The sequence below is a fragment of the Cnephaeus nilssonii genome (assembly GCF_951640355.1).
Source record: "Cnephaeus nilssonii genome assembly, chromosome: 11".
Taxonomy (NCBI): Eukaryota; Metazoa; Chordata; class Mammalia; order Chiroptera; family Vespertilionidae; genus Cnephaeus; species Cnephaeus nilssonii.
Genome location: NC_137082.1, coordinates 19,451,431 through 19,474,558, shown reverse-complemented (window position 1 = coordinate 19,474,558; position 23,128 = coordinate 19,451,431). Strand labels below are relative to the sequence as shown.

The following is a 23,128-nucleotide window of genomic DNA, read 5'->3' as shown; positions in this document are numbered from 1 at the left end:
TTCTGCCTGCCAGCCTGATCACCCCCTAACCATTCCCCTGCCAGCCTGATTGACGCCTAACTGCTCCCCTGCTGGCCTGATTGCTCCTAACTGCCCTCCCCTACCAGCCTGGTCACCCCTAACTGCCCTCCCCTGCCAGCCTGGTCACCCCTAACTATCCTCCCCTGCAGGCCTGATTGCCCCCAACTGTCCTCCCCTGCAGGCCTGGTCACCCCTAACTGCCCTCCCCTGCAGGCTTGGTCCCCCCCAACTGCCCTCCCCTGCAGGCCTGGTTGCCCCTAACTGCCCTCCCCTGCAGGCCTGGTCCTCCCCAACTGCCCTCCCCTGCTGGCCATCTTGTGGTGGCTATCTTGTGTCCACATTGGGGTGGCCATATTGTGTGTTGAAGTGATGGTCAATTTGCATATTACCTCTTTATTATATAGGATATAATAATGAATTATATCTATAATTGACATCTCTACCCATCTCTATAACCTATAGAGCTATAATCTACATCTATGGTAAACTTATATAACCTATCTATATTTATAACTATACTTATAATTTTAGCTATATATTATCTATAGAAATGAAATCCACATAATTATATATTATCACATGCTTAGTCTTATGTTATAATTAGTATATCATTGTATATATCCTCCTCCAATGAGTATTTTACAGGATTGTGACTTCATTTACAACAATGCTATCTGGATGGGTCTAAATGGCAATCTAGTCACCTCACAGTTCCAGGAAAGGACTAAGAACTTCACTGGTGGGCCATCCCTGACCATATGTACACATGGGGGAAAAGAATAATAGCAGGCTCTGGCAGAAATGAACAACTATAGCCAAATAAACAGGAATTCTGGTAGAAATTAATGACACAAACATGACACTGTTGTATACATGATTCAAAATGGTCACTAATTCCAAAACCACTTTAATAATGCGGGCATCATCCGAACATGGTCAATGGTTTTTCTAGCATCAATCAGCATATCTCAAGTAGGGCTGTTCTTTTCCCCGTTTAGCTGTATTTCTATCAGACACTTTCCCAGGGGAACCAGAGCTAATTAAGTGCTTCAGTTTAAAAGACCTTTCCTTCTTACCCCATTGTGCTACAGCATGAATGTGAGATGTATGGGCTGGCAGACTGAGAAAATATTAAAATGATATTTAATTAAGCAGAGTAAACAATAAGGTTAATAGTGATTTGAAGCTAACATCTGTCTCTGAACAAGGCAGGCAAGCTCCCTAGGTACAGGCAAAGGAGAGGTGAACTCAGCCGAATGCTCCTTTGTCTATGCCACTTTGATATCTACTTCTGTTTCAGAGGCAATGAGATATTCAATAAAAAAAAAGGACAGGTAGTGGCACCTTGCTATACCTGGAGGAGAGGAGGAACAACCCTCCAGCCTTTTAACAATGCAATGATCAGGTTCCATTTCATGTGGCTGTTAAAATTAACCAAGAAAATAAAAAATGTTCTCTACCAACTCCATAATCAGAGCATTCACAGTTCTGAAGTCTCCCATCTTGAGCTGTGCTATGTTACCTTCAGCTGATGCTATTTCCATAGATAGGAAAGAATTTGAGAACCTCTGTTATGTATTTGTCAAGCCCCAAACACGATGTAAGTGAATATGGAAGCTGGGGAGAAGACACATGTCGCCGTTTTAGTGCTAGGACAGCACATGAGTTTGGACTGTAATTGGGTTGGATATTACAATACCAAAAGCCCAACAAATGGAAAAATTATCACTGCCATTGTATCTGGGGTGAATCGAAATGGCTTCTGTCATGATTATTTTTGTGTGTCAACTTGACTGGGCCACTGGGTTGCCTATGAGAGTATTTTTGGATGAGATTAACATTTCAGTCAATAGATTGAGTAAAGGAGATTGCCCTCCCAAATGTGGGTGAGCCTCATCCAATCAGTTGAAGGCTGGCAGTAAAAGGGACTGCCTCCTGCCTGACTGTGTTGAGCTGGGATATCAGTCCTTTCCTGCCTTGGGACTTGAATAGAAATACTGGCTCTTCATGGGTGTGAAGACTGATGGTTCTCAGACTGAAACTTACACTATCAGTTCTCCTGGTTCTCAGGCCTTTGGACTTGGACTAGAACAGTGGTTCTCAACCTTTCTAATGCCGCGACCCTGCTAGCAGTTCTCAACCTGTGGGTTGTGACCCACAGGTTGAGAACTGCTGCTATAGAGCCTAAGACCATCGGAAAACACAGATACTTACATTACGATTTGTAGCAGTAGCAAAATTACAGTTATAAAGTAGCAACAAAAATAATCTTATGGTTGGGGTCACCACAACATGAGGAACTGTATTAAAGGGTTGCAGCATTAGAAAGGTTGAGAACCACTACTTTAAAGGCTGGCAGAGTGGTTAGGGGCAATCAGGCAGGCAGGCAGGCAGGTGAGCGGTTAGGATCCAGCAGTCCCGGATTGCGAGAGGGATGTCTGACTGCCGGTTTAGGCCCGATCCCTGTAAACCGGCAGTAGGACATCCTTCAAGGGGTCCCAGATTGGAGAGGGTGCAGGCTGGGCTGAGGAACACCCCCCCCCCCATACACAAATTTCGTGCACTGGACCACTAGTAAATAGAATACTGTAATAAACCCCCATGTACCTGCCCAAATCAGCCAGCTTTAATATTTAATCAGCATGTGTCTAGTCTTGTTTAATTCACACACACACACACACACACACACACACGCACGCACACACGCACGCACGCACACGCACACACACACACACACACACACACACACACATACGGTTATTTTAAAACAAATACTAGCCTGGGTGGAGAAAATATGCATAAAAACTATAATCTGTTTAGAGGGTAATTACTTTCCTTTTAATAGTAAAGTCATACTCCCAAGAAAAAATGGGTGATAGTGTCAAATCCCTTCACCCACCAATCCCATCCATCCATTCTTCTTCCCTCCTTATGTTTAGCAAAGTAATAAAGAGACAACATAAGATAAGAGAATGTAGGGAGGACATATGTGAAAGTGGAATGAAGAGAGACAAAGAGGAAAGGAAGAAGATTATAAATGTACTAGAGGCCCGACGCACCAAAATTTGTACAAAAGTAGGCCTTCCTTCCCCCAGCTGCTGGCACTGGCTTCCCTCTGGCACCCGGGACCCAGGCTTCCTTCAGGCCACTGGCAGGCACCTGGGACCTGGGTGGCTTCTCTCTAGCCCTGGCTTCGTCCAGAATGACCTTGGTCTAATTAGCATATTACCCTTTTATTATTATAGATGATGATTGCATGATGGCATACTTTTAAATTATATTTATACTATTTTAAATTTTTTTAAAAAAATTATATTTTTATTGATTTTCGGAGAAAGGGAGAGGGAGAGAGAGATAGAAACATCAATGATGAGAGAGAATCACTGATTGACTGTCTCCTGTACACCCCACACTGGTGATCTAGCCCACAACCCAGACATGTGCCCTGGCCAGGAATCAAATTGTGACCTCCTGGTTCATAGGTTGACGCTCAACCACTAAGCCACGGCAGCTGGGCATACTTATACTATTTTTAAGAGACGTTACAGACTCACAAAAAAATTGAGAGGAAGGTACAGGGATTCTTCCACATACAGCCCTACCTTCATTGACACTCCACACCAGAGTGTTGCATTTGTTATAATCAATGAACTGACACTGACACATCATTATCACCCAAAGTCTATAGTTCACAAGTGTAGATTTTTGTGTGGACATGTTTTCAACTCACTTGGGTAAATATCAAGGAGTTTGATAAAAGCATGTTTAGCTTTATAAAAACTTCCAAACTGTCTTCCAAATTACTTTGAATTCCCACCAGCAATGAATGAGAGTTCCTGTTGTTATACATCCTCACCAGCATTTGATGAACCAAGAATTTTGGATTTGGCCATTCTAATAGGTGTGGAGAGGTATCTTACTGTTACTTCAATTGGCAGTTCCCTAATGACATATGAGGTTGATGAGTATCCTTTAATATGCTTACCTGTCATCTGTGTATCTTCTTTGGTGATGTGTCTGCTCTGGTCTTTTCCCCATTTTTAAATTGGGTTATTTTCTTATTTTTGAGGTTTTAGAGTTCATTGCACATTCTGGATAAGAGTCATTTATCAGATGTGTCTTTTGCAAATATTGTTTCCCCAGATTGTGGTTGGTCTTCTCATTCTCTTATCATTGTCTTTTGTAGAGCAGAAATTTTCAATTTTACTCATCAAGCTTATTAATTATCTCTTTCATGGGTCATACCTTTAATATTTTATCTAAAAGGTCATCACCATACCCAAGGTCATCTAGGTTTTCTCCTATGTTATCTTCTAGTTTTCTAGTTTTGTGTTTACATTTAGGTCTATGATTCATTTTGAGTTCCTTTTTTTGAGAAGTGAGTAAGGTCTATGTCTAGATCCTTTTCTTTTTCTGGCACCACTTATTGAAAAGATTATCTTTGCTCCATTGTATTGCCTTTGCTCCTCTGTCAAAGATCAGATGACTATATTTATGTGGGTCTATTGGTGGGCTCCCTATTTTGTTCCATTGATTTGTCTGTTTGTTGGACAATAACACACAGTCTAGATTACTGCAGCTTTACAATTTGTCTTAAAATTGGGTAGTGCCAGTCCTCCGACTTTGTTCTTCTCCTTCAATACTCTATTGGCTATTCTGGGTCTTTGGAATTTCTGTATAAACTTTAGCTTGTCCATATTCATAAAATAATCTGTTGGGATTGTTATTGTGATTATAATGAATCTACAGATCAAGTTGGGAAGAGCTGCCTTCTTGACAATATTGAGTCTTTTTATCTATGAACATGTAATATCTCTTAATTTACTTAGTTCTTTTTTTTCAATAGTTTTATAGTTTGCCTTATATAGAGCTTAGACATATTTTGTTAGATTTTACTTATTTTTGAGGGTGCTAATATTAGACTATAGTGCTCTTTTCATTTTAAATTCCTCTTGTTCATTATTGGTATATAAGAAAGTAATTATAACCTTGTGTCCTGCGATCTTGCGTTCTAGGAAGTTTTTTTTGGCCAATTATTTTAAATTTTCTATATAGACAATCATGTAACCTGCAAACAAGTCAGTTTTAATTCTTCCTTATCAATCAGTATACCTTTTATTTCTTCTTTTTGTCTTACTGCATTAATTAGGACTTTAACTTTTTAATTTTAAAAGTATACTCAGGTATAGTATGTATGCTTTCTCATGTAATTCCAACAATTCTACACAGTAGGTATTATTTCTGCCATTGAGCAAGTAAAGAGCTGAGTTTAGGGAGGGAAGCAACTTGCGAAGGTGATACATACACTGTTGTATCATAGAGCTGGGTTCACACTCAGGTCTCACTCTAGAACCTTCCGCATTGGTCCAGTCCCACAGCAAGTTTCCTGTCTCCTTCCCAATGTTAGCCCGGAGATCACAGCATTTTCAGCCCCTCTGACTCCACGAAGCACTGAGATGGGACAGCCCCCAAATTACAGTTCAGTTTTCTCTAACTTACCTGCCGTGACATGACTTCTTTAGCAAGTGCTTTGCTACTGACACTGGTGATTATGGACTGATCCCTGCTAATAAAAATAACCAGATAACAGGGTGGGAGGGATTCAAGGGGGGGCATAAATGAGGAAGTAAATGTTGGTTTCTTTCTGCGAAGTATTTCTTGAAGCTCTGCCTGTTTGGTAATGGTTCTACCATTACCCATTTTGTAATATCAGCAGAGAGTAGATACGATGTTAAATTATGCGTAGAATTGCTAGATATCTTTCATACAGCCAAATGAATGAAAAACGCAAAGATTTTTACTTCCTGAAATTAACTTTGAAACTGAAAGGACTCAACCTATAAAATGGCTAAATCAAATGATTCTATTGTTGGAAATTGAAGGTTTGAAAGTGATACAAAACTAAAGTAGAATGAGACACTTGTTAGTCAGAAAAGCTAGACTGTATGTGTTACAGGCACCCAAGCCAGAAAAATGACCCCTGGCAGTGTGGTGGGGGTTGTGATAGAGATATGTCAACACTGACACCCTCTACTAATACCTACATTTGTTAGATGAGGCATTTGACTCTGCTCTGAGGCCCACACTCTTGGTTATCACATCACTTTTTACCATTTTTAACAATGCTTTAGCTCATGAGATGAAAATGGAAAAGAAGCCTGGCCAGTGTGGCTCAGTGGTTTAATGTCAACCCATGAACGGAGAGGTCCCTGGTTCAATTCCTGGCACATGTCCAGGTTTTGGGCTCAATCACAAGTAGGGGCGTGCAGGAGGCAGCCAATCGATGTTTCTCTCTTGTCGATGTTTCTATCTGTCTATCCCTCTTTCTTTAAAAAATATCAATAAAACACTTTTAAAAAAATAAAAAAGAAAATGGAAAAGAAAAAAATAAAGTGGCCTCAGGTTGCAGTGTGTTCTAGTACTTTCAAGAAAACGTCCTATAAATTTTTTAGGTTCAGTAATCCAGATAGGAAATAAATTTGCATAGAAATAATGTGACACCAAGCATAAATATATGCTTTAAAAATAAACAAAGCCATAAGCAATTGAGATTCAGAACCTCGAATGAGCTATGAAGTGAATATTTAAAAATCGACACTGATAATAAAGATGTTTCTTTAAACAAAAATGATATGATTGTAATGAAAGGCCATCCCTTCAGCCACAACCAGTTAAAAGGTAGGAGACAGGACGCGGTGCTGCTCCAGTTTCTTCAGTTCTAGATGCTGCTTGGCCCAGAAGAGGTGCTCAATGATTGCTGAATGAATGAACGGTATTTAAGAATAAATAATCAGGCAATGGCTCCTGGGTAACATTGAATGGTGATAATGCTGGAAGAGGATGTTTTTTCAAAAGAAGGAGCATTTCTTTGCAGGAAGACCCAACTGCATTTCACACTTAGAGTGTGCTGATGAGTAAGAGAAGGGGCCTGCTCTGCAAGAGACTCTGGTATAACCTGAGGATTTGCTACTTACAACTTCTTTACCCTCCCCAAGACTTAATTCCCTCATCTGTAAAATGGAGATAACAGAACTCACCTCACGAGCTAGTTGGGAGGAGCAAATGACATGTTACATGACACGTTTTGCTCATGCCTGGCACTTAGTGACCACCTAGTAAATGTGAGATGGTAGCAGTATTAAGTGGAAGCATATGAAATTGCCACTATGCCACCATTTTGACATACACTGATAGTTTCTTACGATTCCACCTAATTAATAGTAATGGTATCTGTCATCAAATATGGTAAAAAGCACCTTTCTGCTCAAAATAACTCATGAGGTCGAGTCTGATGTATTCTTTTCCTGTTACCTCCACAGCCCCATCTGCTGACCTCTGTCTTCTGGGCTGTTATCTGGGTTACAAGAAGGGCTGTCACACCTGAGGAGGGTGGCTGGCTGTCAAGGTCCTCTGACTGCCCGACGTCAGGATGCGCCCGTGACTACACACTTGCAGTGAATGGCTCAGCAAGCCTTGTTGGCAGCCAGATGAAGACCCGCCCACATTGGAAAGCTTCAAAGGCTCTATGGCATGAAACTGATTTGAGTATGAGATGCAAATCAATAACAGGCCAGATTCTGGAATAACTGGCTCCAGGTATAAAGTTGGCCCAATAACTTTGGGTGGAGCTGATGCTCATTTATCCAGTCTGCTCCTTCATTTACATCATGTTCTCACTCCTCCTGCCTTTTATGGTGCAGTAGTTCAATGCTGCAGGCCTTGTGTCCCCACACTGCTATCAGCACCTCTGCCACACCACATATACAAGTAATATTCTTCTCTCTAAGGCAAGAGATTTAATCTCCACAATAGCTAATGGCATGGAAAGTTCTGCTACTACCCATCAGTTTTACAAGTCATTATTTTAACAGATTTAATTTATATAACTTGGAAAGTGCAAACATGGTGTGTGTCTTTAATGTGGAAACATTTTATACTTTTTGGTGATAAGCTGAAACACAAGGTCAAAATCTTGGAAATATTTTAATAGCAAAGAAGATTAAAAACCTGAATGCTTGCTTAAAACACTACTTTATACAGGTGACTCAAGGTGAGGAGGCTTATAACGTTGCACTTCTGGATTTTAAAAATTGCCAGGTAATTCCTTTTGAGTATGTGTACTGTTGTGTACCAGTGCAAATTTGTTCTAATAAAATCCACATATCTGTACGTGTTTATGTATTAAACCTCTAGATAATATCATTTAAGAATTTAAACATATGTTCTTAGAGGGAAAGCAATGTCTCATTTATATTCCATATAACATCTAGTACTATCTTCAGCATATAGTAGGAATTAAATAAACATACAATGAATTAGATAAAATAGGAAGTTCAAGAAAAGTAATTTTGTTAATTTTCACATAAAAATGCACCGAAACAGTGATTTCCAATGTTAGATTACAAAAAAGAAAATAAAGTAACAATAGCAGGAAATTAATCCAAGAACTTCAGATCAATTTTCCATTAAAGTGAAGCTGAATTATGCTTTCTCCTTGAAAATAACCATAGCCCAGCTGGTATGGCTCAGAGGTTGAGCGTCTACCTATGAACGAGGAGGTCACAGTTCAATTCCCAATCAGGGCACATGCCCAGGTTGTGGGCTTGGTCCTAGTGGGGGCATGCAGGAGACAGCTAATCAATGATTTTCTCTCATCATTGATATTTCTATCTCTCTCTCCCTCTTCCTTCCTCTCTGAAATCAATAAGAATATATTTTAAAAAATAAACATAATGTGCTAAGGTTTAATTATCAATATTAGATGAAATACATTTAATTTAAAATGTGTCTATTTCTACGAGGTGTGAGATCCATTCTATGAAGGCTAATACCACAGGTAAATAATAGTCACAGGTTACAGACGGGATCTGTGCCGGTAGAGACATTAACTTAGAACTCTGTCCATCAACTGCTGATGGCTTAATGTTTAAGTAGGAGATATTGGGAGAACAAAGGAGGTATCAGGAACGAAAGACGGCCCTGAACTTTGCTCTGACTCCAGGAGGTGGAATGGAAAGAGAAAAGTCACAGCAAGCAATGCTCACAGATGCGCAGCACAAAAATCGCCCAAGCTATTGTGGCACAGCCGGGTACCATGTGAATATCATGGAGTCCTTAGTAGCTAGGAATGACAGTCTTTTTGCCGTTGTTTATAAACTTGTTTTATATGCCATCATTCTTCTTATTTTCACTAAAAACAAGTCTAGATCACTGAGGCAGGTAAGGGCTGGGTAGGGAAAAATCATCACTAGGTCTACTGTTACTTTTAAATTTCTTGGATGATACAATAAACCTTGAAGAGAACCTGACCAAGCAGGCTCACCATGATCATTGTTCCCTGGAAGGCAAATTCTTCAGTTGGATAATGGGGTCAGGCCATCTCATGGGATGACTTTAGAAGCCTGCAATGCCCCACCCAGAGCTCAGTCTCAGTAGTTCCTGGACCTCTTCAAACGTGTAACTCTATGGCTTAACTCAAATGCCTGCCTGGGAGCACGGCCACACCCTCAAACTCACCCTTTCTCAGAGCAGCTCAGGATAGAGGATCTCAAAACTCTAAAATGCCCTTCATGGACTGCAATCTCCTAGTCCTCAACGTCTCCATGTTCCCCACTTGCCTCATTTGCTCTCACTGGAATATCCAGTCTCTGGAAGTTTCCCCAGTCCTTGGCTCACTGGCATTAGGTACACCCCTTGGGCAACCATTTCAAACGGGCTGTCTCTGAGAATGATAACAATACCTAATTTTTATGTGGCACTTTACAATTCAGAAAGGACTCTCTTCGGCCTTCTTTTGAGTTAATCTGCAATAGTCTTATCATTATTCCTCTTAAGGAAGTAGCAAAGGGGACTGTAAGACACCCCCTGAAAGCTTGCCGACACATTGTACTGAGCTATTTGAACCTTAAACTGTCTTGTCTCAATGGTTCACAATGACAAGAGAGTAGCCAATGACCTACGACTGCCTGTGACTATGCCTCAGCACACACTCAGTGCATTAGCATCCAGTCCCAAGCAAGTAAGCAACTCTATCTTGAAAAGAAATACATGCTATATAAAGCCGTCCAGTGTGTGTATTGGCAGTGAGACCAACAGAAAACAAGATGTCTTGAACCGAAGTTCTACATGTAGCTGGCTCAAAAGACTAAGTTAAAATAAATCAAACAAAACCTCACCATGACTAAAATAGGTATGTGTCTTTGCTTCCAGCTATCTTGAAAAAGTTATGATGCAATACTCTCTTCAGTTAATTAATTCCAGGGTTGTGTTGTTTTTTTGCAGCAAACTTCATACCCTCATCTTGTATTACACACCATCTGTCTATAGTGAATATTTAGTTCTCACCCACAACCTGCTTCCTAACCCTTGCAATAAAAGTATCTCCTTAAAAACCAGAAAAACGATCTGCTAGACCAGGCGTCCTCAAACTACGGCCCGCAGGCCACATGTGGGTGTTTTTGCCATTTTGTTTTTTCACTTCAAAATAAGATATGTGCAGTGTGCATAGAAATTTGTTCATAGTTTTTTTTAAACTATAGTCCGGCCCTCCAACTGTCTGAGGGACAGTGAACTGGCCCCCTGTATAAAAAGTTTGAGGACCCCTGTGCTAGACCATAGGGGGACAAGGACTTATGTTTTAAATAAACTGATATAATTAATTTATAATCTGTTGCTGCCATCTTCTGTGTCAATGATGCTTCACACTCATGAACAAGGTAATTGGGTTTAACAGGAATAATGCTCACTGGTCAATCAGAGGGAAAATTTTCTACACAGATAAGGAAAAGCTTCATTCTGTTACCTCTAAGTGACTCCGCCTCTCAGCAATCACACGTTCATCCTTGTTTCCAAATAGTTTCTTTGGAGGGAACTCAAGGGTAGCAAGCTGAAATACATATTTTACAAGAGATGCATTAATATCACACTTGTGATCTCTAGGCCATTATTAACCTATCACTTGGAATGTCTATTATGGGGTGAAAAGATGGGAGGCCCTGCCTTGCTTTGCCACCAATCATCTGTGTGGCCTAAACAGATCAGGCAAGCGTCCGCAGTGGTCAGATGAGAAGCCAGGACCAGGGTAACTCAAAGGAAGGGCAGACACGAGTCTCAATGTTTTGTCTCAGACAACGTTAGATAGTCTCTATGCCAGATGGTGTTTCACAATTTTTACTTTTAAAATGTACGTTTGTTCTTTTTTCCTCCCCTTATTATACTAGATTTCAATTATTTTTGTGTTGCGATGAGAACTGGGAAACTCAGCTTGCACACTACCTGAACATTTTGTGCAATAGTTCTTGGACCATTGCTGAGGGTTCTTAAACATTCCATGATGTCTTTTTTCAACTACTACTGCAAATGAAGACTGGCTCTGTGAAAAGAGGACTTCTCCTTGAATCTTTTCGCCTTGCTTCCTAAAGAATAAAGTTCAGGATTTGTTTTAGCTAAGTCTTATAGTTACATGGTTATTTTCCTTACACTTTTCTTCTTGGTGACATGAAAATCATAATAAAAAGATAAGTTTTATTTTAGATTCTGAGAAAAGAAAAACTCTGTAATCTGGTAAAAATCTGACTAGTCAGTGTTGCTTTGGTTGAATGAAGGCTAAGCAACATAACTGTTGGTGTTCATGGAATTCACCATTTCTTTCCTTCCTCACCTTACGAGGTTCAGACAAATTGAGAGTCCAATGAAGCATTATATAAAAAAAATTAACAACCTTTCTCCCACAATATAGATCCAAAATATGCCATAAAATCCCTATTTTATACATATGCAAATCCCCTAGTTGGTTTAAATGTATATTGCCACAGCAGGAGTTAAAACTTAAGAACTAGCATTTATACATACAGTACTTCAAAAATTTAGTATTAAAGTAGAATATACATATAGCAAAATGCACATATCCTACGTGAACAACTTGGTGAATTTTCAACATCTCAATATACTAATGGAGAAACTGAACATACCTAGCACCCCAGAAACCCTTATATACTCCCTTCCAATTGTTCCCTCCCATCCTCTACAAAGGTTGACAGATTTCTAACAGCTTGGTTTAGGTTTACCTATTTTTGAATTTCATGTATATGATGCCATCAAATGAACCTAGTTACTATTTAGCAGGAAAGGAGGAAAGGGAAGACCAGAAAAACGCATGCCTAGTAAAGGTCTGAGTGAACTGGGAAGGTGCTTTCCTGTCAGTCACACCAGAAAGCTGAAAGCAAGTCAGTGGCCAAGGTGGGCATGGGTACTGTAAGTTTTCCAAACCTGAATATTTAAACTTCCAAACAATGGAAGCTCTGCCCCCCCCCCACCCTTCTCCCTCTGGGACTCCTCTGGTGGGGATGCTCTCTCTTGTGCCCACATGGCGTAGGGCCTGGATGCTGAACCACACCTGGCTGCAACATGGAAAGGAAGGTCTGGGCACTGCCCTGTGCTGGCTCTGCTGAACTCCCAGCTGCACCTTTCCAGGACTGGCTTAAGATGCAGGGGTCTTTGGAAGCTGAGAAATGTAACTCCACACCAATAAAATCTCCCACATCCCATCCTCCTATGGGGGCTTCTGGAAATGCTTATTTCAGCAGCACCCCAAGAACCTCCACCTCATTCCAAACTCTTGTCTGTGAAATCAGCCCATTAATTTCTCCGGCATCAGTACCATACAGCATGAACTGCCTACATCGCTCTACCTCATGTGTGTGAGATCCATCCATGTTGTGACGAGTAGCCATAGTTTGCGCATTCAGTGGTTGTATAGTATTCCATCTTGTGAACATCCCACCATTTGTCTGTTCAGTCTCTTGTTATTGGGCTTTTGGTCAGTTTCCAGGTTTTAGCTACTAGGAATTGTGCTACTATATACAATTTCCTTTGAGTCTTCTAATGAACATGTACTCTTAGGAGTAAAAGTGCTGGGTTGCATTGTATGCACGTGTTTGGTTTTATCTGAAATTATCAAATGGTTTTCCAAAGTGGTTTTACTAAGGGACCTCCCACCAGCAGTGACTGAGAGACCCAGTTGCCCCAGATCCTCCCCTACACTTGGCACTGTGGTCTTTTTCCTCTTAGCACTCCTGGGGGGATGCAGTGATTTCTATGGTGGTTCCAACTTGCTTTGCTCTAAGGACTAAAGATGTTCAGCATCTTTTCCCGTGCTCATTAACCAACTGGTTGGTCATTTTAGGGAAGTGACTGTTCAACTCTTGCCCATTTTTTATTCAGCAATCTGTCTTTTTCTTATTAAGAATAATTCTCCCTTTCACTCTGTTCAAAGTACCTTTGATTACTTTATAGTCCCCTTTTAATGTTACCTGAAGTCAGGCAGGTGTTTGTTTCTTTCTTACTCTAGGGTTCTTTCTACCGAAGGAGAGAAACCTTGGGTGGTGTGGTATATACCGCCTCCTACCCTTTTCTCACCAACACTGCAATTTTGTTCCTGACAGTCAACTTTAAAACCAGTGGGAGGTAACGTGAAAGACTATAGATCCTCAGGTAAAACAGACCCAGTTTGAATCTTGGATTGACTGCTAACTAGCTAACTACCTCTGTTTCTCTGAGCCTGAGTATTTACTTTCTGCTGAAGAAAAATGAAGACAATAATACTAAACTTCACCAGGTTTCTGTGAAGATTTAGTGAAGCAATGCGAAATGAGCCTTAGCTACTAGTATTATTTGTTAGACATCTGGTAAGAAAGCAGTATGCCACCTTTTCTCACACCCTCTTCCCATCCATGGACTGGTGATATGGCTTTAAGGAGCAGAGTTTTCTGGAACCCTGGCCTCACTGGCACAAACACATGCCCCGTATGTTGCAGCTTAGAGCAGACAGGTACACCAGAGCTAGTCTTTGGGCTTCATCCAGGCTCAATTTCATCTTGTACAAATGTTCCCTCCGCCTCCCGCCCCCCAATGCAGTGATGCTGAAAGCTTGGCAAGCATGCTTTCACAGTTGGTTGTTTTGTCATTTTCTTATGTGGCTGGTGAGGTGATGTGGTTTCTGTCGGGGGAAATGTGTAGTCACTCGCAAGCTCAATCAGAGATGGTGCACTAACAGGACTTTGGGAAGCCAAACTGGGTGGGGACCAAGCATTTAAATATCATTGTAGTCAGTGGTCCATCCTGAGATGGAGGCTAATATTTTATGCTATTAATATCCCCCTCCACCGTGAAATAACTATTTATAAATTATGTATAATACTGTTGTTCAGATTTTAGGAAGAAAAGGGCAACTTTAGATAACTTTTAGGCACATGATCACAGGACTCCAATATTCAACCATCTAATTTTAGAGGTGAACACAGGTCCAGAGTCAAGTGACTTAGAAAGGTTCAAAGTCACGGATAGGATGGTAGACTCTGGACAAGGAATCAGAACTCTAGGTTTTTTGTAATAACGCTGTAAAAGATGTATACAGTATATGGAAGGGCTCTTTTTAATGGAAGCCCTTAGGATCTAGGATTCAGATAAAAGAAAGTAACCCCTCCTTAAGTATATGAAACAAACAAGTAAACAAAAAATGATGCATTGCTGCTCGGCAGTGATCAACAGTTCCAACAAAAGCTATCAATGGAACTTCCCTGAGGACCTGAACCCAACAAAGTGACAGGGTCAGCAATAGCACTGGGAATGACAGAAAAGGGGATGGGTCTGGAGGCAGGCTTCCAGAAGTCCATCTTGGGACATTTAAGATTAGTTATTCCTATCACCTTATCCCTCTCATAATAAAACTGAAGAAGAATGGTGACTTTCCTTACATGTAATTGAAGGGTTGGAGGGAGGGAGGAAAAAGATGAGAGCAGAAGTTCTATGTGATTCACGATAAAAACGCACACTGCTGGGCCCACATCCCATTGGTGAAGGTAGGCCACCAACAAACTAAAGTAGAAAGGCAAGACCACAAGGCAACACAGAAAAATAAATATGGCCTCCTATAAAGTAACTAGAGGCCCGGTGCATGAAATTCGTGCACGGGGGGGGGGGGGGCGGGGAGGAGTGTCCCTCAGCCCAGCCTGCACCCTCTCCAATCTGGGACCCCTTGAGGGATGTCCGACTGCCCGTTTAGGACTGATCCCAATCTGAAACGGGCAGCCAGACATCCCTCTCACAATCCAGGACTGCTGGCTCCCAACTGCTCGCCTGCCTGCCTTCCTGATTGCCCCTAACTGCTTCTGCCTGCCAGCCTGATCACCCCCTAACCACTCCCCTGCTAGTCTGACTGATGCCTAACTGCTCCCCTGCCAGCCTGTTTGCCCCTAACTGCCCTCCCCTGCAGGCCTGATCCCCCCTAACTGCTCTCCCCTGCAGGCCTGGGTCCCCCTCAACTGCCCTTCCCTGAAGGCCCAGTCACCCTCAACTTCCCTCCTCTGCCAGCTTGGTCACCCCTAACTGCCTTCCCCTGCAGGCTTGATCGCCCCCAACTGCCCTCTCTTCCAGGCCTGGTCCCTCTCAACTGCCCTCCCCTGCTGGCCATCTTGTGGCAGCCATCTTGTGTCCACATGGGGGCAGGATCTTTGACCACATGGGGGCAGCCATCTTGTGTGTTGGAGTGATGGTCAATCTGCATATTACTCTTTTATTAGATAGGATAAAGGCCTGATGTATGGGTTGGGGCTGGCTGGTTTGCCCTGAAGGGTGTCCCAGATCAGGGTGGGGGTTCCCTTGGGGTGTGGGGTGGCCTGGGTGAGGGGCCTGTGGTGGTTTGCAGGTCGGCCATGCCTCCCGGCGACTCAAGCGGAGGCCCCGGTATCTGGGGTTTATTTATCTTCTACAATTGAAACTTTGTAGCCTGGAGCAGAGCCAAGCCTTCTGCTCGCTCCGTGGCAGCAGCCATTTCTGTTGGGGTTTATTTACCTTCTATAATTGAAACTTTGTAGCCTTAAGTGGAGGTCAAGGCCGGCCAGGGCAGATGGAAAGCTTGGCTTTCTCCATTGCCGGGGAAACCCAAGCCTCCCACCTGCTTTCTGTAGCCACAGCCATCTTGGTTGGGTTTATTTACATATTTGCTCCTGATTGACTGGTAGGCGTGGCTTGTGGGCATGGCTTGTGGGTGTAGCGGAGGTACGGTCAATTTGCATATTACTCTTTTATTAGATAGGATTATATCAGAATCAGCTATCCAACTCTCTTGTTCTGGCAGAATGGAAACGTCCTCCATTTCTCCCTTTTAAAGACTCTTAAGAGTGCTATTCAACCTTACTATCTATAAGGTCGTAGGATGAACTGAATGAAATTTCCAATTTTGTAAGTTAAAAATGGTTGAATATCAGCAATTTCATCTGGTTAAACCCTGTATAAAACTTTGTCATTTTTAAGCAACCACTATGAAAAAGGTACATTTCTACCTGCTTTACCTGCCAAGTGTAAATATTATCATTTGATAGGTCATCAGTTGGTTTATAAATAAGCCAATATTTGTTCAAAAGAATATTTCTTAGAAAGCACTCAAAAATAATAAAAATTAAAACACCTTACATTAAAGATATATATGACATTGAAATAGTTGGGGAGCTGGGAATGCACAGGAAGCCATTTAGGGACTAACAGGTTTTGCCACAGAACATGTAGTCACACTAGGCCATCGGAATCAGCCCATCTTCCAGAAAGAAAAGACCACCACGGTCTTTACCTGGAATAGAGAAAAGAGGGCAGGAGCTGCTGCTCAATTCTTGAAATAGTAATATTATAAAGATTCTCAGGAGAGTTTGGAAACCTGACGGAGAAAAGAGGCCTGAACTTTTTCTCTCTAAAATGCAAAGCACCTGCTTCATTTATTTTAAAACAGACAGCAAAGCAATCCTCTGTAAGTTTCATTTCTGGATTGTGAATAATTTAAACTGTCAAACTATTTTAAAAAATGGACAATTTACCAAGGTTGGAAGAACTACTGATCAGGACAAATAATGTGCCTGGAGAGTAAAAAAACAAAAAACTAAAAAACCCCTTTTCCATTTTGCTTAAAGTGTTCCAGTCTGAAAAGCACTATTTCCAACAAATTAAGAATACAAGAGGCGCACAGAGAGGGCGATTCAGAACTGTCCCTCACTTCTCCACGCAGGCCCTACTGACATCAACATCTTTTGTTTATTTGTTTGGTTGCTTTCTCTCGAGTTAAACAGAAATTTGAAAATCAAGCATATTACCTGGTTATTTTTATTTGTTCTCAAGTTCTTTCTATTAACAAATTTTCACTTTTGTGGCCTCATTTTTTAATCTAGCAGATGGCGGAGATTGGATTTCCATAAGTATTGTCAGGACAGTAAATCGAAATCTGTGGGTAGAGAATAGACTCCTCTTTGATTTCCTTTGTAACCTCTGACAAAGGAAATACAGTGTCCTACATTTCTAAAAATTAATGTTCCTGAAGTTCTATATTCCTCACAATAAGTAAATTCTAAAGGGACTCAGGTAAATATTTCTGATCCACATAAAAGTTATCAAGATACTTGGATTCAGTAATGAGAGAAAAATAATTTTCTTTCTTTCAATGACATTTCATTTTCATAAAGAGCAAGTGCCATATTTCCCAACTTTTGTGGAGAGAGTCCCATATTGAAAAGTGTGATTGCAACAAAATAATCTTTCTCCAAACCATAAAAGCTTGATGGAACAGCTCTGGTTAAAGACGGTGGAGCTTTCTTTGCTCCCTTCATCTCCTTCAAAAGCACCAAATCAACAAAAGAGATGAAAAGCAAAGAAAACGCTGTCTCCAAACCAGGAAACTGCCCGGCGGTGCCCAGGGAAAGCACCGACGAGAGGGATGAGATGGAGGGCTTCTGAGAGCCTCAGCTCCTCACCTCTAGACCACAGCACCATGAGCTGTTCACCACATTCAGCAGGCAAACTCTCAGACCTTCCACTAAGCTGTAATTAAAGAGACTAAATCTGGGGACAAGGACAATGCAGGGGACACCTGAGCCAAGAGAAAGGCAGAAGGAAGGAGGGTGTAGGAGGAAGAACGCAGAGAAGTTCAGAGTGTTAGAGGGAGAAAAGGCCAAAGGGAGTATATGCCTTTATGGCCATAGCCAGTGGTCGGTCCTACAGCCCTTCCAACCACCAAAAAATAACAGAGAATGTGTCTTAAAATGAAGGGGGGGGAAAATGGGTGGAAAACATTTCAGAAAAATTCTGGCAAAAGTTGAGGCAGGTAGCAGCTTGCTGACTCTCTCCAACCCCAGTACCTATCCTTTCCTTGGCCCCATGATACATTGGTGTTTTCTCCCAACAATTAGTCCACTTCACTTAAAGATGAAAAATAATTAGAAGCGACCAAAGCTGGAACTTGAGTAACAAGGGTGGGGTGAGGTGAGTTAAATGAAACATAAGTAAAAGGCAGAAAAAGAATATACACCACAAGGATTGGTCAAAGACAGCCAGAAAAAATTCAGGCAAGATATTATTCAGAGTCTTATAGGAACCACAAAAAACATCTCTAAAAAGGGCCAAGAGAAAAAAGTGATGCACGGGTTGAAAGAAGAGAGCGCCAGGGGAAAAGGGGTAGGAAAGTGAGTTAGCGCTTAGAGAAATGGCTCACTCTAGGACTGGGACAAGCAACATATAAAATAAGCTGAAGCATCTGTGGTGTCAGCAATAAGAGGGGCTCAAACCAAAAGCACTTGGGAGTGCTAGAAGGAACACATGTGACAACCGAAAGAGTTCCTAATGGCCAAGCTGTAACAGTTAAAATAGTCTTCTCTAATAAAATGGTAATATGCAAATTAACCATCACTCCGCTACATAAGCCACGCCCACCAGCCAAGCCACGCCCGCCAGCCAATCAGGGCGAGTATGCAAATTAACCCCAATCCAAGATGGCTACAGCCACAGAGAGCAAGGTTTCCCAGGTAACAGAGGAAGCCAAGCTTTCCATAGCCGTTGCAGGCCTAAGCCTCCACTCAAGCTACAAAGTTTCAATTATAGAAGGTAAACAAATTCAAACAAATGGCGGCAGAATGGAGCTTGAGAGAGCAGGCCAGGGTTGCCGGTGGCAACAGGGGAAGCAAAGCTTTCTGCACACTCTGGCTGGGCCCACCCGCTTAAGGCAACAAAGTTTCAATTGTAGAAGGTTAATTAACTGCCTCAGAAATGGCTGCCGCCCCGGAGGGAACAGCAGGCTTGGCTCCGCTCCAGGCTACAAAGTTTCAATTGTAGAGGGAAAATAAATCCCAGATACCAGGGCCTCTGCTTGGGTTGCCAGGGGGCGTGGCCGGCCTGCAAACCACCACAGGCCCCTCGCTCAGGCCGCCCCACGCCCCAAGGGAACCCCACCCTGATCAGGGACACCCTTCAGGGCAAACCAGCTGGCCCCCACCTGTGCACCAGGCCTCTATCCTATCTAATAAAAGAGTAATATGCAGATTGATCATCACTGCAACACACAATATAGCTGCCCCCATGTGGTCAAAGATCCTGCCCCCATGTGGACACAAGATGGCCACCACAAGATGGCCAGCAGGAGAGGGCAGTTGGGAGGCACCCGGCCTGCAAGGGAGGGCAGTTGGAGGTGATCAACCCTGCAGGAGAGGGCAGTTAGGGGTGACCAGGCTGGCAGAGGGAAGTTGGGGGCAAACAGGCTGGCAGGGGAGCAGTTAAGCATCAACCAGGCTGGCAGCAGAGTGGTTAGGGGGTGATCAGGCTGGCAGGCAGAAGTGGTTAGGGGCAATCAGGAAGGCAGGCAGGCAAGCAGTTGGGAGCCAGCAGTCCTGGATTGTGAGAGGGATGTCCGACTGCCCGTTTAGGCCCAATCCCACCAGGATCAGGCCTAAACGGGCAGTCGGACATCCCTCCAGGAGTCCCAGATTGGAGAGGGTACAGGCTGGGTTGAGGGACAACCCCCTGCCGTGCACGAATTTCGTGCACCGGGCTTCTAGTAATAATAATAATAATAATAATAATAATAATAATAATAATAATAATAATGGCTTATAACCCAAAACATAATGATTGGATAAACAATTGAAGAAAAAAATGGGGAAAAACAGGCAAGCCTCCCATGTAAAAAAATTCCAAAATATTTATGATACTTCACCCTCAAGGAAGTAGAACATACCTCCCCAATTACTAAAATGTGTGCTGTGCACAGTGACTTCCTCCAAAGAACACAGTATAAAAAGAGGGGGAAACCGAGTAAATTTCCAGGGGAGAAAGCTGCGCCAGGTGATCAAGGTCAGTGTAGACAGTGATAAGTTGTACTGATATGACAGCACATGTATCATTTATGTGATGTGATGAGAATGGCACTTTATTTACCTCTCTGGTTTTTAGATTAGATTATAACTCTAATCTAACCCTGAGGAAAACAACAGACAAGTCCCAATCAGGGACATTCCATAAAACACCCAAACAGCACTTCTCAAAACTGTCAAAGTCATCAAAAACTAGGAAAGCATGAGAAACGATCCCAGGCAAGAGCAGCCTAAGGAGACATAATGACTAAATGTAATGTGGTGTCCTGGGTTGGATCCTAAAAAACAGTTAATAATATAGTTAAAAATATACTTAATCCCTTCACCTTTTGCACCTAGCCCACCAACCCCCTGCCCCCTCTGGCAAAGTTAATAATAATGTTATCAATATCAGTTCCCAGTAATGTAGCAATCATTGTGACAAATGTACTATACTAATGTAAGTTGTTAATAATAGGGAAAACTGTGTGTGGGGTATAAGAAAACTCGCTGAGCGAACTTCACATTTTTTTCTGTAAATTTGTAACTATTCAAAGAGAACTTCTGTTTTCTGATCTGATACATAAGAAGCTTAGAAGCCATCATTCCTGTCATGACAAAAAAAAAAAAAAAAAAAAAAAGAAGAAGAAAAAAAAAGCGCTGAACAAACTAAAAATCAACAACTCTTCCTAGCTCCATCAGAGAATTGAGGCCACGCGGCAAACTACTGTCCCAAAATCGGAGAGGCAGACGGGCAGAGACAGAGAATCACAGCTCAGAGGCCTAGAAGCCCAAGTTGGAACCAGTATTGGTAGAAAGACTTTAAACTGTAATTGGTGAATTGCTGGAGGCTCAATGCAGAGTCGTATGAGAGGTAAGAGCTGGGGGGAGGGGAGCATTGGAGGGAGTTGGGGTGGTCTCCACACTTTCATGAGTTTTACCTCTAGGAGGTAAAATGATTGTGAAAAGGGAGGAAAATCCCCTCAGGTCTGGCAGGAGAAGAAAGTAACCATTTGGAAATACACCCAGAGTTCTCTATTTTCCTTAACAATGCCTGCCCTTAAGGGAAACTCTTTTAACCAAAATCTAACCACCTTTGTTTATCAAAGCCTAACTGAGCCAGGGGAAGTTCGATGCCCCACTCAGGCTCACTAAAAGACTGGGATATTATCACAGGCCTATGGAGCACCTCTCTGCCCACACACCTCCCCTCCATATCACTAGGGCTCCTGTAAAGCAACAAGGGCTACATCTAAAAGGACAGCAGCCTCAGACTCTATTGAAGAAATCTCTAGAAAACAGACTCACAGACACAGAGAACAGACTGATGGTCGCCAGAAGGGAAGGGGGTTGGTTGGCTAGGTGCAAAAGGTGAAGGGATTAAGTACAAATTGGCAGTTACAAAATCATCACGGGGATGTAAAGTACACCATAAGAAATATAGTCAATAACTTTGCAATAACTATGTATGGTGCCAGGTGGATACTGGAAATATCGGGGGGAACACTTTGTAAAGTATATGATTGTCTAACCACTATGCTGTACACCTGAAATTAATACAAAGTAATACTGAATGTAAACTGTAATTAAAATGTAAAAAAGCAGTCTCTAGGACAGTGATGGTGAACCTATGACACGCACTGACACGCGTAGCCATTTCTGATGACATGCGGCCGCATGCCGAGGATGAAACATTTGCTGCTCCTGAGGATGAAACATTTGCGACTAGAGTCTTAGAGTTAGTTTTTTCCTCAAAGTGACACACTACCCGAGTTATGCTCAGTTTTTTGGCGAAGTTTGACACAGCAAGCTCAAAAGGTTGCCCATCACTGCTCTAGGAAAACCCAAAAACAACAGGGGAAACCAAAACAAGAGCACTGGAGGAAATTTTAGCCTCCAACACCATACCTACAGCAAACGGCACACACATCCATATTCTAGTAGTTAGAATATCTCAGTTCCTTTCACCCAATAATACATCATGTCCAGCTTCCAGCATAAATCACAAGGCATGGTGAAAAACAAAAATACAATCTGAAACTATTCTAAAACAAACAAAATTGATTGAAAAAAGAAAAATTAATTAGCCACCACCACACTCTCCATCCCTGCCCTGCCACTCCCCTCAACTTGCTAAAAACACCATAAAAAAACAAAAACAGTATGGAACACAAGTAGAATGAACACAATAACACAGATTACATGTAGTATGTAGTGTAGAGAAAATAACAATGCAAAATGAAATGTGCTTAGGGAAAGAAAATATGACACTAAAAGACATTTATATCTAACCAAAGTGTCTTTCAAATATGCAGGCCACAGAGAGACATTCTCAAGCAGGTAAAACCATCAAGGTACATTTTTCAAAAACTTCCTGGAGGACCAAAACCAACCAAGAGACAGCACAATATAAAGATCTTGAGAAGAAGAAACCACGGTAACGTAAATACTGCCTCTATTTAAACCCACAACTAAGATGGAATTATGTCTAATTTATGTCTAAAAGAATGTGAATGTTATATATCTTGACAATATCAAAATAATATAATTTTAAGAATTTGGGAGATGGGAGTAAGTAAAGTGTGCTAATGTTATCTCTGTTAGGAGAGTCAATTGGGCATTTATTAAAACACAATTGATAATTTGTGAAATGAAAACATTGAAAACTAGCTACTAACATTAATGTTTTGTAATATTTTTTCATGTATTTTAGAGATCTTGATACAGATTGTGGTGAAGAAACATTTAATTTGAAGTTTAGCAATTTCTTTAGTTTTACTGTATTTTCTTTCACTCCTGTTACATTCAAGTAAAATTACATATCTATGTAATGAAAAATGGTGTATCTAGAATGAACATCATATTATAAAGCTGTTTCATTCTTTCTATTTTTTTCTTATTATAATTTTTTATCAATCTATATATCTATCCATTTATCTGTGCCTATC

General features: G+C 41.6%; 1 protein-coding gene across 4 annotated transcripts in view; it reads right to left on the bottom strand.

Moving 5' to 3' along the window:
• The window catches only part of KIF16B (kinesin family member 16B), a 277,041-nt gene that overhangs the window by 19,581 nt on the left and 234,332 nt on the right, over positions 1-23,128 (bottom strand). For 2 of the 4 annotated variants that reach the window (XM_079784762.1, XM_079784760.1), the window contains one exon: positions 10,823-10,906. The exons of the other annotated variants lie outside the window; for them this stretch is intronic. In XM_079784762.1, the coding sequence (XP_079640888.1) occupies positions 10,823-10,906 (84 nt within the window). The remainder of the gene's footprint in view (positions 1-10,822; positions 10,907-23,128) is intronic. 4 annotated transcript variants of the gene reach the window in all.